At 39.4% G+C, this 15,931-nt stretch overlaps 2 protein-coding genes across 7 annotated transcripts in view; both read right to left on the minus strand.

Moving 5' to 3' along the window:
- Positions 1–534: 534 nt before the first annotated feature.
- LOC122973596 (RNA-binding protein 4.1-like) lies at positions 535–6,214 on the minus strand. 3 transcript variants are annotated; one of them, XM_044341259.1, is made up of 4 exons: positions 6,080–6,186; positions 3,105–3,534; positions 1,927–2,690; positions 535–1,786 (listed from the first exon to the last, which is right to left on the minus strand). In XM_044341259.1, the coding sequence occupies exons 2-3, from the start codon at positions 3,514–3,516 to the stop codon at positions 1,942–1,944; spliced, it is 1,161 nt and encodes a 386-aa protein (XP_044197194.1). In that variant the 5' UTR covers positions 3,517–3,534; positions 6,080–6,186; the 3' UTR covers positions 535–1,786; positions 1,927–1,941. The 3 variants fall into 3 exon arrangements, with proteins under 3 accessions (XP_044197194.1, XP_044197195.1, XP_044197196.1); XM_044341260.1 differs by having other exon boundaries at positions 6,084–6,185; XM_044341261.1 differs by lacking the exon at positions 535–1,786 and having other exon boundaries at positions 2,660–3,534; positions 6,080–6,214.
- Positions 6,215–7,625: 1,411 nt separating this feature from the next.
- The window catches only part of map4k2 (mitogen-activated protein kinase kinase kinase kinase 2), a 46,956-nt gene continuing 38,650 nt past the window's right edge, over positions 7,626–15,931 (minus strand). For all 4 annotated transcript variants that reach the window (XM_044341235.1, XM_044341233.1, XM_044341234.1 and 1 more), the window contains 15 exons: positions 15,614–15,770; positions 15,237–15,415; positions 14,977–15,018; positions 14,317–14,401; positions 14,086–14,165; positions 12,707–12,767; positions 12,490–12,622; positions 12,298–12,356; positions 12,115–12,218; positions 11,724–11,901; positions 11,327–11,395; positions 11,153–11,239; positions 10,990–11,060; positions 10,817–10,872; positions 7,626–10,679 (listed from right to left, as the gene is read on the minus strand). In XM_044341235.1, coding sequence (XP_044197170.1) covers positions 10,592–10,679; positions 10,817–10,872; positions 10,990–11,060; positions 11,153–11,239; positions 11,327–11,395; positions 11,724–11,901; positions 12,115–12,218; positions 12,298–12,356; positions 12,490–12,622; positions 12,707–12,767; positions 14,086–14,165; positions 14,317–14,401; positions 14,977–15,018; positions 15,237–15,415; positions 15,614–15,770 — 1,449 coding nt within the window. In that variant the 3' untranslated portion in view covers positions 7,626–10,591. The remainder of the gene's footprint in view (positions 10,680–10,816; positions 10,873–10,989; positions 11,061–11,152; positions 11,240–11,326; positions 11,396–11,723; positions 11,902–12,114; positions 12,219–12,297; positions 12,357–12,489; positions 12,623–12,706; positions 12,768–14,085; positions 14,166–14,316; positions 14,402–14,976; positions 15,019–15,236; positions 15,416–15,613; positions 15,771–15,931) is intronic.

Below are 15,931 nucleotides of genomic sequence, written 5' to 3' on the forward strand. Positions count from 1 at the left end.
TCCTGAATATTTTTCTAAAATGTCTTTGTTTTCAAAAGACAATAGTAGGTAGGTAGGTTTGCATATCCTGTTGGATAAATTGGTGGTCAACAATACTGTTAACCCGATGTCAATAAAACTGACAAGAAATGTTAAGACACAAAGATTGTGCGATATAGAGTACAGTCAGTAAGACAGTACACTATTACTTCTTGTACCATCAGAGATTTTGCCACACTTCATCCCATTGTCTGACAGTAATAACCCAAAAGGTGACTTAAAACAAACCATTGTGGTCAGTGTTGTAAATCAGTACAGACTGTGGCATCATTGTGAGGAAGTATGTGGTCTTTCTTCTGAGTTCTGTCTAGTTATTTTATCCATAAACACTCTCAACATACTGATAATCAAGTTTAATTCCTTTGAAATGATGCAGTTTTAAAACCATGATCCTCATGCTCAAAAGCAAATGATTTTTAAAATTTCCACCACTGCACCTACAGCAAAAGTTAAGACACTGTAAAAACAGTTTCAAACAAAAAAAACTGAAAAATATCAAGTGTCACCAAAATCATTTTGGCTTTATTAAAAATCATATTCATTTTAGATGTGTAATGTATGCTGGTACTTTTACAGTATGAAAAATACAAACTTGAAATCCAACTTCTATATGCAAAACAAACAAAGGCACCTTCAACAAAACACGAGTGCCTTTGACATACAGCCCAAGCCCTGAGTCCTTGCCTCACATTTCTGTATCTGCTTATGCTGTTATATGTATGTATATAGTTTCACAATCAACATCCACCCAAGACAAAAAGTCAAAAAAAGACATGACAGGAGATTTTTCTGTTGTCAGCTGAAGGCAAAGTCTGCAACGACGTTGGCATGTAGAGAACATAGTCGTGGTGTTACTTAATTGCACGACGTATGTCAGCCGACATTCCTGTTTTGGTGTCACTCAAAGACACTTAATTCAAGAATTTTGACTTCAGATCAGCAAACACCTCAACAAGTGTTATAAAATTCAGCAATTCAATGTTTTGTAGACTTACATTCAAATTAGAAAAATGAGAGGCTGGAATGTTTGAGAGATTTTTTTTTTCTTAACTTATATTCCAACGCAAAGTGTGATTCTATAGCCTAGCTAAAGTCTCAGCCAAGTAAGTTGCATGGGTATGGATTCAGTGGGTAGTTTCTTTCCCACCCAACGATACACAACTTTTGTTTTTTTTTCTGCTTTGTTTTCATCAAATCTTTAACCACATCCATATAACAGACCTAGAACATGTCAGATGTGTGTCCAAGAGCAGGATAAGATTCTACTGCACTAGGAAACTGATAGTTAACTGTATGGATTAACCCTCCACCATTCAACAAAAGGTACATAAAATGTTCATATTGATGAAACAAGAACATTTCTTTTAAATGACATTAACAGAAGCCAAACAATTAACTTTTGCTAAATTTAACGATTTGCTTAATGTGAGGAAGAAACACAGGTAAGAAAAGAGGACATGTTTAAAACTGAGCTGAAAACATGCAGAGCAAGTGAGTTAAGTTTTATACATCGTAAATGTCAAACAGTGCAGTTTGCAAATCCTCCTTATTGAAAACAGATTATGTGAGTGTTACTGTAAGGACGATTCATCTGCAGGCCACTGGCACCTTAACGTGCCAATGTGATTTCCAACCAGTATTTCCGCATCTCATACATTTTGTTTTGCTGTACATCACGCAGACTGATGGAATCATGAAGCTTGAAGAAATGACGGCAAGGGAAAAGTCCTGCAGTTCACAAACAGACCTAGAAAGAGAGCAAAACATTTCCTTTTAGGAAACAGGGTTTAGCCCGCCTATTGTCCGCAAGTTACAACGGATAAAAAGATCCAAGTGCCCACTGACCAGTTAAAATAAACTGTCATACTTGTTTACTGTGTTGCTCACCTTGGCACCATGGCTTTAGTAAGGCGTATAGCGTGGCGCGTAATGATCCTTGGGTCGTGGAGCGGGATAGGAGCTCCTGGAGGAAGACACTGGTGACAGCCGTGTTCGCTCATAGGTGTAGCCCGCTGAGGAGACTGGTACCCGTCTGATCGGGCTGCGGTCCCGTGCATAGTATGCGGCGGCTGCAGCAGCCGATGATGGTGGAGGCAGTGGCTGACGGTCATATGGATCTATACTGGAGGAGAGCTTTGAGAGGGAGGAAGAGGGAGGTGGGGGAGGGGGGAGATAGGACATGCGACGATCCTCGAAATAGCTTGAGCCATAAGGGCGAGCTCTGTATTTCTCATAATAGTCAACACTGCTATAGAGACGGTCACGGTCATAAACTGATGACCTCTCAGCATAGGAGCTTGCTGCTCGGCTGCCGTACCGATCCCCCAGCTCAGAGCCGTAACCGCTAAGCCTACGAGGGGGAGGCGGCAACCCACCTAAGTAACTAGCCCGACTATACGCAGAGCCACCCATGTAATCAGATGATGGAGGACTGGCCATCCGGTAGCTGCCCCTGCCATAACCCGGGGGACCGCGTGGGGGGACCCGGCCGCTGCGACCTCTCGTGTCATCACTGTGGCTACCGTTCCGACCGACTGGACAGTCTTTCGACCAATGACCATGTTTCCCGCAGACATAGCAGCCAGTATGATCTCCCATTCCTGGGGCAGTGCGAAGCCGACTGGTGGACAGCTGTACACTCATCAGCTTGCCTTGTAAGGAGAGAGAAGACACGCATGAGAACGTGGGGTTCTGACACGAAAAGGCTCTTGCCGACTAAAAAAAAAAAAAAAAAAAAAAAAAACACGTTAAATGCACTTGACCGACAATCACTGAGCGAAGCGTAATAACCTGCAGCGCCAGGTGCAGGGGATTTTATGCCAGTGCCTATTCACCGGGTACACTGCAACTGGTTTTTACAAGAGACACTGCCAAACTTACAAGTGATTACTTTCAGTCCATCTGGTCAATTAAGGCTTAGGTTAGCCATTCTTTTTCTCTTTATGTGGAAAAATATCAGCTAGTGGCTGTTATTTGTCAGGAGAGCTCTACGGCGACAGAATAGAATCCAAATTCGTATCTATGGACAGCAAAGACAACTAGCTCTCCCCCGCCCAAGAGTTCACCTTTGAAGGCTGTGTTGTCCAGCTTATTGATGGCGTCCATGGCGTCCTCCATTCGTTCCATGTGAACAAAGGCGAAGTCTTTCACTATATCGCACTCCACCACCGTGCCGAACTCCTCAAACTTGCCCCGCAGAACTTCACTGGTGACCCCTTCACCTAAGTTGCTGACATGCAGCTTAGTGGTGGACTTGGGTCTCCCTTTGCTCATCTCCACGTTCATGCGCCAGCCGTGCAACTGGTGCTGGTGGAGATTTTTAATGGCCTCCTCTGCTTCAGATATGTTGTTCATGTGCACAAAACCATAGTTTTTGACAATGTCACACTCTGAGACTTTACCATACTTTTCGAAGAGTTCACGCAGCTCCTCAGGTGTGGTGTTGCAGGCAAGGTTGCCAATAAAAATTTTCACCATGATGAAGCTCTGTGTATCCTAGAAGATTCAGAAAAACATGTCAATTACAACTGTATAACCACAACCGCTATTTAATGATTATTTAAAAATGAGACAATCACCCACTGCCTGCCAGTGAACAATGAAATGGTGCAATTCATAAATACACTAGGAGGATAGGAACATTTAGAACCTGCCTTAAGACAGCACACAGGTCACAAAGGGTCAACTGTTCAGTTTTTTTCTGAACCTGTTGTTCTATTCTCCAAATAAGAAAATGAATTGTCCAACAGCTTTTATTTCTCATTATTGATTATGGTGATATCATACACCAGAACACCTCTGAATCCCATCTTCTGCCTTTAAATGTAGTCTACAGTAATATTTGTAGTCCTGAGGTGTCCTTTGATGTCCAACACACTGAACTGGCTACCACTGGCTGTCACTCTAGGAGATGTTTTCATCGGTTGCTCTTTCTTTTCAAATGCATTTCTGTTAACTATCCTTTATACTTAAAATATCTTTTGGTTGTATTTGGTTGGTTGTATGTGCTTTTAGGTTTAAAACACATTCAGTAACTCACTCAGATCAATGACTTCTTTCCATAACTTCAAAACTTCTTTGCTTGTTTACCTTAAATCTATCTGTTCTTGTTTTTGATTGTATGTACTTTCATTTTTGTTCATAAGTAGACTCTGTACTTTGACATAATGTTATTTGATGTATTCATTTATTTTATTTCATTCTTTGTGCAGATGATTTGTGTAACAGATGTAGCAAGTGGGGTTTGGGAGGGTGGGAGAGCCCTTATGTGTACGTCCATGTTGACGTTACTATTGTTTATTGTATCATTTAATGTATTATCATTATTGTTACTGATGTATTTTGTTTTGTTTAAATGTTGTAACTTTTATTTTCCCCCTTGAAAACCATATGGTGCATCTAGAGGGGTTTATCCTCTATTTAAATTCTGAAATAAACACAGGTGTTAATGAAACTTTATAGTCATTTTGGAGGTGGTCTTTTGTGGTGGTGTTGAATTATGATGCATTATTTTACTTTTTTCCATCCCCATTTACGCTGTGAAGGTAGATAAAAGTTGTATATAAAGACTGGACTTAATTAAATAATTTGTGAAGTTGAATCGATGCCCAATAAATAAAAACCGTACACTCAAACATTCATGAAGACAGAATTTGTTGCAAGTCTATTAGACTGTTTAAGAGTGTATGAGACTTTTAAGGGGATTTGATTCAGACCACAACTATTTGATGTGGTAGATGTATGTCATTTGGAGGTACACAGACTTACCTTACAATGTGTCACTCATTAGTGCACACACACACACACACACCAAGCAGTACTTAATGTTCAAAACTAGAAAAGATGCTACTAAACTGAGAAACACTTCTGTATGAAAGGGTCAAACACAGGTAAAACGAGCTGTTCCTTCTGTATAGATGAGCTAAACATTCTAAAGCGAGAGCCTCATCTGTAATAAATAAATAAGTAAATAATACCTTTAATTTGTACAGCACTTTTCATTTGTAGTGAAACTCAAAGTGCTACAGCATTAAAAACATGCAACACACAAAGAAAATTATAAGAATTAAGACAGCCTTCCTGAATAGAGAGGAATGCGACCAGGCTGACTACTACCTATTTGTCTGTAACTTAACACTGACAATTTACCTGCTCTGAAATTCCGTTTAACATTTAATATGTGCTTAAAAGAATAACTTCTGTAAACTTATGCGCACTAGACGTTGGTTTTAGTTTTTTCTTCTGTTTGTTTTTACAGCACTTTGTATACAGAACTCGAGACCGCTGTCACAAACACGACAGGGGGACAAAAGGTTGCAATACAAAAAATAAAAAGTTAAATAAATATCTTGTTAAGTTCACAGTGATTATACTATTTAACAGCTTGTACATTCAGATATTGAAGGAATGTATTGTTTGACATGGACACTCAGCTCTGAAAAGTTTGGCTGTTTGCCAAAGAATTTGGGTTTGTCAATATAAAGTTTGGTCAAAATAATAAACAAACTAATCGGATAGAAGTGCGAACAGCGATTCCTGTCCTATTCAGAGGATGCAAACAATACATTTTTCCAAAGTAATCCAAAGTGAAGGGGGATTGATCAACATAAACCGTCAGTATTTACACCTCAGTTGTTTTGAACGAGACGTTGGTTTGGATTCTGACGTCAGCAACGTAGATAAGCAAACAGAAACCTAACACAAGCGAACAAGTTCTTCTAGCTAGCTAACACTAACAGTTCAAGTCGTGTCATTATTATGATACATTAATTACAAGCTGACTAGCTTGACGCCAATGTTAACTCAATCTGAAATGATAAACTTTGGTAGATAGTGTAGTGTGCGCAATACTGCTACGTCCGTCCATAGTTTAGTGTAATGGCGTTCTAATGTAACATCTCACTAGCTAACGTCCGCCCGCTAATTCAGCCCACGTCGTTCCATTATGGCATATTTAACAAAACTACGAGGACAGTTATGCTTCACCAACTTCCTAAAATGTATTTCACCGCCTGTTTTGAACTTATTTTATCTAACTCACCTACGAAATGATGTAGGCCTCGACGCCAATGAATGAAAAGTGAAATGGCGGTACTGCTGCACCCGTGATGCTTCTTCTTCCTTCTTGTTCTTAAATGGCTCCTGTTTCATTACCGCCACCAGCTGGGTGGAATAATGTATTGTAAACACTACATACCTGTGTTGGATCTTTTAAAAACTGAGTTATAACATCTTTGAAAACTTGATTCTTTTTTGGAATTGTGATTCATTAAACTCAAACATTAGGTTGGCGCTGCATTCAAGTTGAATGTCAAACAGTGTATAATTTATAAGGTTGCGTTTGTGCCATTTTCAAATCATCGATTAACCAACTTAATTGATAATTCTTGAATCAACATCAGGGTTGATTAATCACAAGACTGATAATTATATATTGGTTTATTCAACAAAAATAAATTGATGAAATAATATGTCAGCAACAGCAATGTCATCTGGAAGAACCTCAACTACATTTAATGTGAAAATGAATCATAATGATTGTACATACATATAACTGTTGCTTCGTTGGACCTTGAAAAGTTTCCAGTTCTGTGCTAATATGAGTCTGCAGAAATGTAAGGGACAGTGACGGACTCAGGCTGTGTGAGGGGCAGGGGCAAAAAAATATAAAGGGCACCCAATACATTCAGTGGGTCCCTATCAACAGAGAACAATGATGCATGTTTGGTAATAAGGCTACATCCCCAATTAAGATGAACATTTTATAGGGTGATTCGGACATCTCTCTCAATGGACAGCAGAAGAAGATCTGAGATTGTCTTTTTCTAAGCTGGGTCTTGATCAGCTTCAGTTTGGAGAACGATTGCTCAACTGATGCAGTTGTCACTGTTAGCTTAGACTGCACTGACGCAAAGACAATAAAACAATCTGAAGGGGTGTGACTGAGCAAACTAGTGAGTAATACTGTGCCAAAATCACCTGAATGGTATAATGTCAGCTACAACAACTAAAAAATGTTTTTAAGGGTGCTTTATTTTCTTAATGGTCAGTGACATAAAGAAGGATACATTAATTTCTACCATAATTGCCAGTTTACTCCATCCAACCTCCAGCTCACTCCATTACAATGGCAACTCATAGGACACTGCATCACATCTTGTGGGGGTTCTATACAGGGCACTATAACATTTTCCTCCACTGAAAGGGCAATCATGAGGGCCATATATCCTGATTTACCCATAACTAGACAGTCATTACAGAATTTTGGTATGTTTTCTCTTTTGTGTGGGCACCCTGTGTGCCCCATCTCACCATCCCTGAGTCCGCCAGTGGTAACACAAAATATCTTCTGAAAATACAACTGATTTTTGTTTGTGTTGGTGGCCTTATATACTCTTGATGACTGCTTTATTTTGTAAGTATGTACTTGACAACAAAGCATATAATAAGGTAAATATAATTTTAAAAATGGACTGAGAAAACACATTTTAATCATCATATTGTCAAGTGAAATGACACCTCCTTAGAGCTAACTCTTGTCAAAGAGCCAAAAACATCACATCATCCATATAATCACAGATTGTTGATTTCTCTCTTCCGGAATGGAAAATAAAGTTTATTTTGGTTTATCTGAGAACACATGTACTATAACCTGTTTACGGACCATCAGTAGTCACCCCAGTCAAAGTGACCACAAACATAGACTGTATGACTGTTTCTGGCATCTCACCAAGTCTCTGTTGAGGCTAGAAGTGAATCTTTGTAGTTATAGCAATGAAATATATCTAAATCTGTTGCATATTACAACCTCCACACTGTAAGAGCATACTGAATAGTTATATACACCAAATGTATAAACAATAACAATTTAAAAAAATCTTAAAAACAAAAAGCTATATGCATATTATGTTCTTCAAGTATCTCTCTGGTATGGGTGTTTACTTATATAGTTCCCTTTCCATAAATAACATAAATATCATTACACAAAAAAACTTTAATGTAGTGGCATTTACATTTTAGTCAAACAGACAATTTAATTACAATTTAATAGCATTTCTATGGCACTTAATATAATCAAATGTACATTGTTTCTATGTGTAAGTTGAATTATCAATAAAGGAGATGGAGAGGGGACATATAGAGTCACAGGTTAAAGCTGTGTTTGGCTATTGTGCATGTTGTCTGTTGAAAATGGCACCCAGGGGGAACTTGAACAGTATCTCAGCCCTGAGATACTCGCACATGTAAATGCTACTAAGCTAGCACATTCATAGTCTTCAAAATACCTTTAAATGTGTTTTTCACAAATTAGGCCTATACGATCTTGGTTAAATATACATTTGAAAAGGTAACTGAAATCTGCCCACTCTTTGTAACATTCAAACTAACATTCTTAATATCATTGACCTGTTTCATGGACAACAATATTTAGAGCCAAAGTCCTGCTGCCAAGCCCCAACAAAATAGTGCATTTTCTTATAGAGGGTTTCTTTCCAAAAACCTGAAACATAAGTCTATACTGGGTGTTTCTTTCCATATTTTAGGATAAATGAGTATCTACTAATATACTGGCTAATAATTTAAACACCAGTTAGCATACAGCAACACACAGTATCCCAGTAAAAACCTCATGCTAACTGTTGAATTTTCATGGACTAAAGCTGCTGTTCTCTCTGTAGCAAACTACAAACTAAACTTTGATCAATTATTCCTTTAATCATTACAGCAAGAGGTGTTAGTTTAAGTTATTATCCTTCAGATTTTAATTAAATCAAACCCAATTTATGATACTATTTAGTCTGCATTTCTTTCTTCAATAACCTTTCAATGGATTTACAATGTTTAATTACTCCTCTACATAGTCATTTTCATTGTTAGTGGCGTAGTCCGCCATTCCTACATGGGATTCAAAATGCCTAACCATGCTCGACCAACTCCTTTTACTGTGTCCTGCTGTTGGGTGGATAACTACTCACACTTTGTGTAGACTGAAATCAGATTTTGGTTCCAATTATTATTGACTGACTTCTCAATTAAAACAACGTGTTTGTTTTTTCTGCTTTGTAAACAGATACACCATTTGTTCCTCAGTTGTTTTTCTGACAAAGTAGGTGCTCAATGACTGTTTGCTGCCCCCAGAATTCTGGGACCTGTAGTAGGCTATTAAACCACACTTGCTGCTACCACCAGTAACCACAGATGTCACCAAATCAACCAGGATGGATATCTTAAGGATTATAACTTTAAGTCCAACAACATTGTCATAATCACTGTTTTTTGAGTTAGGACGAACCTATAAGGGATATCTATTGGTGCTTTTCCACGTTTGGTTTGGTGACTAAAGGTTTCAGCGTGCTTCAAACAAAGTCTTTGTCAGATCACTTGGTTGCATCTGAAACCTACTCTCTGACAGCTGAATTGATGTACGGCAGAGGTCAACAGGTTCTGTAACTTTTCCAAACAGACAACAATCATCCCCTCCTTTCATTTTTCACACAACTACTTCTGTAACTTTTCAACTGAGTGATACACCATGAATGCCTTTGAGGAGAGACTGTCAGAAATGTGCACTGTTATCCTAATTTGTCTTTACTCTATGATAGCAGGGTTCTCACCCCGCCTTTGAGTGTGGCCATTTAGAACAGGTTAAAGAGTTTGGCCTTTAGAAGTGGTTAGAAACACGTCTTAACATCAAGTTCACTTGAAGCATACTGAGACCTTTACTGTTTTAAGATTTTCTATCAATGTACTAAACCCAAAGACCGAGTAGGGCCCAAATGCGTTAAGCTGCATCCAGATGAAAGCTTCAACACATCCCTTGAGAAATTTATGAGTCACAGATGTTATGTTCATGTCTTTCTACAGTCAGTGGTCCATAGTGACAGTAGAATCTAATCTGGGCAATGAGGGTACATCATTTCAGTCAGCATGAATGGAACTGTATTGTCTGTTGCAGTCACACTGATTTAAGCTGGTAAGAGCAGTTGTTTTTACATGAAAATTATTGCAGCTTTAAGTAACACACCCAAGAATTAGAAACTCACTTAGCCTTTATCAAGTCTCTCTTGTACATGCGTTGCCCAATAGACCCTTTACACAGCAAACCTTTTGACTAGTCAAAGGAGGAAAAGCACAGATGAAATTAATAACATTAACAATGACTGCATTGCATTTAAGTGAGCCAGTTCCAGCTCTCGTAATGTGTCAGTGAGTGGTATGCCCACTGACATGACTTAATGGGACATTTAAAGAAATGGAGCCATCATTACTATTAGTGTTATTATTTACACCTGTGTTTTTCCTTACTTGACAAGTCAAAAGGTTTGCCGTGAAAAAGGTCTACTGAATATAGTTTAGCAACTGAATCCCATGACGACATTTCTTTTTCACAGCATATAGTTGGTGGGAGTTGTTGGTGGCAGTTGGTGCTGGTGTCAGTTACAGCTTCAGTCATTTCCACACAGCGTTATAGAACAAATCTGCAATCCCCTCCAATGGGATTTTGAAGATCTGCAACATCCGACCTCTACTACTACAAGCTGACCCATTTCTCTCAATAGCTGCTTTCATGTCCAGTCAGAATGTACACATTGCTCAGTGCGGAGGGGTCATCTGTTGGTGTGCTCTGAAGGATGATGTCCCTGTAGGAAGTCAAGAAAAAAAGGGGCAAAAAACGTCACGCTTACTTCTATCACCAACAGCTATACTACTACTACTATTAATAATACTATTTTATCACCAGTGAACGATTGATTTTGGAAGACAAATGCCAACATACCTGTTTGTTCCTAAAACTCTGAATACTCGACTCTCATCTGTAATTTCTTGTGTTACCTGCAAATACAATTCACCTTTTCATTGACATCATGCAACTATTAACTTGAATGAATGAAAAACCCATGCCAAAAACACCTCAGTCCCAGCCTGACATCAATCTTGTAACATAATCACCTCATTCGAATGAAAACTCTTCCCTTTAAGGCCATGCTTCCAGAAAGCCAGCACACTATCCTGTAAGCAAACTGTGAGAACATGTCATGTCATTCAGCTGTCAGCAGGAACATCAAGTCTGATTCACTGCATTCAAATACATTTTTGAGGTGATTGTTTTTACCTAGAGTTTCAATGGGGAAGTCAAAGGCCATCTCGGCAGCCAGCTCTTTGGATGGAAGCCCTTGTAGGTTCACAACCTTAACAGTTTCTGTTGAGTTCAAATCATGAGAGTATATTATCAGTTTGAAAGATGGCTGGCAGATTTGTGATATTTCTTGAGATGGAAATGACTTACGTTCTAATGCAATGAGAACAGTGTCCCTGTCCAACTGGGTTACCTGTACTGCCCTGAGTGCTCCACTTTCTGCATTGAGACATTGAAACATTGAGAGATTAAGAACAGACATTTATTTATACTCCACTTGTTTGTTTGTTTGTTTGTTTTCTTGTTTATTATAAATTCAAATTAAGTCAAGTCAAACTAACATTTATCAGTGGCTCAAGACATGACAAAATAAAAACTAACCAAACACAAGACAATCATCACGGTTTAAAAATGAGTGGTAGTATGACAAAGCTGTGGTTGGGTTTAAATTACGAGACGGGGAAGAAGTTGATTATTTTTAAATTCTACACATGGTGGCTTTAAGCTCTATTAACAGCCAGTGGAGAAACACAGCAGTCCATCCTACCTGGTACTGAAATAGGTGTGCCGTTCAGCTCTATAATATCAAACTTGAGCTGTTGGCTGGTTGAGGGTTTCCCATTACTACAGTCTTTCACCCCAACACACAGCTGGGGGAACTCATCCGTCACCAACACCAGCAGCTCAAATATTGGCAGGGAGTCCGGTAGCCTTAACGTTATGTGCTACAAGCAAAACAGATGGTGACAGAAAGAGGAAGAGTCAGATTACATTATAATAAGCATGTCATCAGTTTGAGGGTTTCAAGGAAGATACTAGCATTTTAGATGAACCCCGACAAGGATAGGGCTAATATTCAATGTTTCACATTTTAGCTTTTGTCCTTAGATTAATCCACAACCAACCAACCATTTAAAATCTAACATCTCTTTACAAACCTTTAGATGCATGAACTTCTGGAGGGGCTCATACCACAATAGTAGAACCAGGCCAGATGGAACTGCCCCACACAGAAATGTACTGTCTGTGTATGGGTTTCTTGCTGAGAGAAAGAAGTAAGGTTGAGTGACTGTTGTTATTACTGAACAGACATGCAGTAGAGTAAATTCTGCATCACTTACCTACACTACATCTCCTACAGCCTTTAGTGTCAGGAATCTTCACAGATACGGCAAACTTTCTGTGGAGAGAATGAGAGAATACACAGTTCATTAAGAACATCTTTGACAAAGACAAACAACTATAGCTGCCACTTAAGGCAGCAGTATACTCCATCAGAACTTGTCAGTTGGACAAACACCGTCCTGTCTTACCTTGGGTTGATCCTTTCAGTGAAGCGGCTGGTGCTGAGTGACAGACTGCTGTGTTTCTTCTGCACATTTTCTTTCTGAATTTTCTGTTCAAACAGAGCTGTCAGACTGTGGGAGTAAAGCTGGGAAGACTTCCCTGCAAGATAGATACATGTTTAGACAACATGTTAACAACCTAAAGCAGCAGATGAGGTACAGCACATATGAATGGATTTGTTACCTGAAACAGACATCAGTACGTTGTTCATTACATACAGCCACGTACATCGCTGAGGGATCAACTGTGGAAAGAGGGAAAAGAAAATCAACACAGGACAATCCGCTAAGATTTACCATGTGCTGTGTGCTGTGTGATATTATACACTACACACATCTGCACAGTTTAACTGCTCTTAGGTTCACCTCATATCTCCAGTTTGGTGATTTAGTGATTTAGTTTAGTTCTGACCCCTTCAAAACCATTTCAAAAGCCAAGCAAATAGCCAAGATGTCATTTTTCCTAGCCATTTTTTCAGCTCTTCCTGAGGGATCCTTTGGTGTTCCTAGGCCGATGGGATACGCAGTCCCTCTGTTGTGTTCAAGGTCTGAACCAGTGTCTCTTCCCAGCTGGATATGCCAGGAATACTTCCACAGGGAAGCGTCCAGGAGACATCTTGATCAGAGACCCAAACCACCTCAACTGGCTCCTTTCAGTGCTGCCCTTCTAGATCTCTAGCCTTCCCAATCTTTCCCTTAGTGTGAGCCCAGACAGACTGTGAGGGGAACTTTTTTCTGATACTTGTATCCCTAATTCTATTCTTTCAGTCACTACCAAGAGCTCAAGTAAGGGTTGGTTGTCTTGTAAATCAAGAGCTGCGCCTTTAGACTGAGCTACCTCTTCACCTCAAAAGTCTTGTACAATGCCTGCATCACAGGCATTGTACAGAGACCCAGCAATTCCCCCATGAGCAGCACTTGGCAACAGCAGCAAGGAGAAACTCCCCTTTAATGGGAAGAAACCTCAAGTAGAACCAGGCTCTAGGTGGGCGGCAATCTGCCTTGACTGGCATTCAATCGTCAACAGAATCAAAGACAAAGGACAGCATTAGCAGATCCCAACACCTACATAGAACAATTCCCTAAATCCTTAAGGAAACCTTGCAGACCTCGGGGAACTGATCTACTGTTCCTCAACCAGCACATTATCTACATTACTCATCCTGAATATGAAGATCCCCAATTGGCAAATGCCTCCATTCTGATCATTGGTCTTTGAACTAAGGTGTACACAGATGAGCCATATTTTGCTGCAATATGGTGTCCAATTACAAAGCACTACTTATGTTTAGATCAGTCAGGTTTTTCCTCTCAATCATCCTCCTCTAGGTTTTGTCAGTCAGTGCCCAACTGAGAGTTCTCTCAGCAGAACTATGTATATATTTTTATACAATGCATATTTTAATTATGTGGTCTTTGTTTTTCTGGTGTTATTCTGTAACTCATGAAAAGTACACATTTTCCAATCATATTCTTTCCATTTTTAATCCACTTTTTGTAAAAGAGCAATCTAAGTTTCACTGTTTCACTTATATTGAATACTTTGATCAATTGTTTTCTTACCTTCTCTAGTGTATCCTCATGAAGTTCATTAAGGTTGAGTGTGTAGATGCCCTCTTCTGCCCCAAGAATAAGGTACTGGTCTAAGTAGGAAAAATGTTTGTAGAGGAACAAAGAGTAGGATTTTTATTGCACAAATGAGACCATAATACACATGTAAGGGTTGGCCATCAAAGTTCCCTTTACTCTGTTTTGAAACAAAAACTCCATCAATTGACTGATCAGTCTTCTCACCTCTTGTCTTGGGGAAAATCCAGGTGACAGCACAGTGGATTTTAAGGGGACAGCCATTGAAGACTTTGGAGAAGCAGGCTCCCATCTACAGAAGCCAGCAGAGTAAGTAAATCATTAATGATTGTTGGACATGATTGTAGCAATCCTTCATTGCTGGCATGATACCCATTCCAACAAAGCAGAGCCAGCATCATTATTACAATAATTACATTCTGTATTGTATTTAAAGTTGCACTAGGTTACTTTGCACATTGGTGGCTGCAATTACCAGTAAGTGCTACCAGGATGTTCTTGTTAAACAACCTGGTTTCTTAATTTGGTTAAAGCACCCAGTAGTTTCCCATACAGTTTGGAAACTCTGTGAATTGTGTAAAGTTTAACCTCTGAAATCCCACTGACATTACAAACTCATGAGGTGCCACCAAACATTGTTCAAATCCTAATTCTAATTTTCAAGCTCAGTTTTTGGGAAATGTGCTTTTTCATTCCAAATTTCCATTTGGTGGAATGGTACAGCCATAAATCTGGATTTTTACATAAAAACTGTTCCTAGTGCAGCTTTTAGCATGTCATGTGAGGAAGCTCATCTTGTTAGTCATGAGAGCAATGCCACTGGTCAACTTTTATTATAGGTTGCATGCTGTTAGATTTCACACTTACATGGACTTGAGGGGTAGGAGGCAGTCCATGACAATCAGCCCTCTAGAAATTTCAAAGGTTACACATAACAAAACAAAGGGGATGATAAAAACTGTACATCAGATGCATTACTAATCAGAATGTTGTTTGGTTGCATGATTTGTCATCTTACAGACAGACAGACTTTTAAAGGATCAAATCAAAATCATTAGGAAGTTATTATGTTAGCGGATCACACAAACGTATTGATATGAAGATACAGAAGTTTGGCTTGAACTCACAGAATCCTCTGTCTTTTTCCTCAGTGTGCTCCATTCAGGTGATAGTGGTGTCTCTCTTTTTGGAGAGGAAACAGTGGTAACCTTCCTCTTCTCTGCTGTTACAGCGTCCCCCACAGGTAGACAAGGATCACTACAGCGCTGTCTGATGTCCTGTGTGGCTGAGCACCTGGCCAAACCCGCTAAATAACACAGCAGAGAGGGAGAAGAATTGTTTTTGTCCATCTTGACTTCATTCTGAGCCAGTTTGATCACAGTTAAGACCTCAGAGTTTACTGTGATCAGTCATGGTCATCTAGCTGACCACAAAGCTGACACATTGAAGATCCAACATGAGATACAACAAGCTCTAATGGAGTAGTTGGTGTGATGTGTGGTACCTGTATTGGAGGTAGAGTCAGCAGTGATGGCGGTGTCAGGGCCCAGTGTACAGCTCGGTCTCAGCGTCAAGTCTTTGTCCTCTGTGTTGGGAGTTAAACATCTGAAGGCTGGCAGGGAGGCTGTAGATGGGCTGAACAAACCGCTCTTCCTACCTCCCTAAAACACATGACGTCACAATACATGAGGAAAGACATTACTTACTCTGAAGATGTAATATTTGAACATGTGATCTAAGCATGGATCCCAATTGCATACTATATACTAATGCTATAAAATATATACCATGTTCTAATGATGATATGCATTTCTGTTGATTT

The sequence above is a fragment of the Thunnus albacares genome, chromosome 22 (genome assembly GCF_914725855.1).
Source record: "Thunnus albacares chromosome 22, fThuAlb1.1, whole genome shotgun sequence".
In the NCBI taxonomy this organism is placed as follows: Eukaryota; Metazoa; Chordata; class Actinopteri; order Scombriformes; family Scombridae; genus Thunnus; species Thunnus albacares.

What these genes read in the sequence shown, in the direction of transcription:
- LOC122973596 (XM_044341259.1), bottom strand. Translation starts at nt 3,516, where the DNA reads ATGGTGAAAATTTTTATTGGCAACCTTGCCTGCAACACCACACCTGAG. An exon ending in GGACAACACAGCCTTCAAAG is followed by an intron (nt 2,691 to 3,104) that starts GTGAACTCTTGG and finishes TCTCCTTACAAG; the next exon opens with GCAAGCTGATGAGTGTACAG.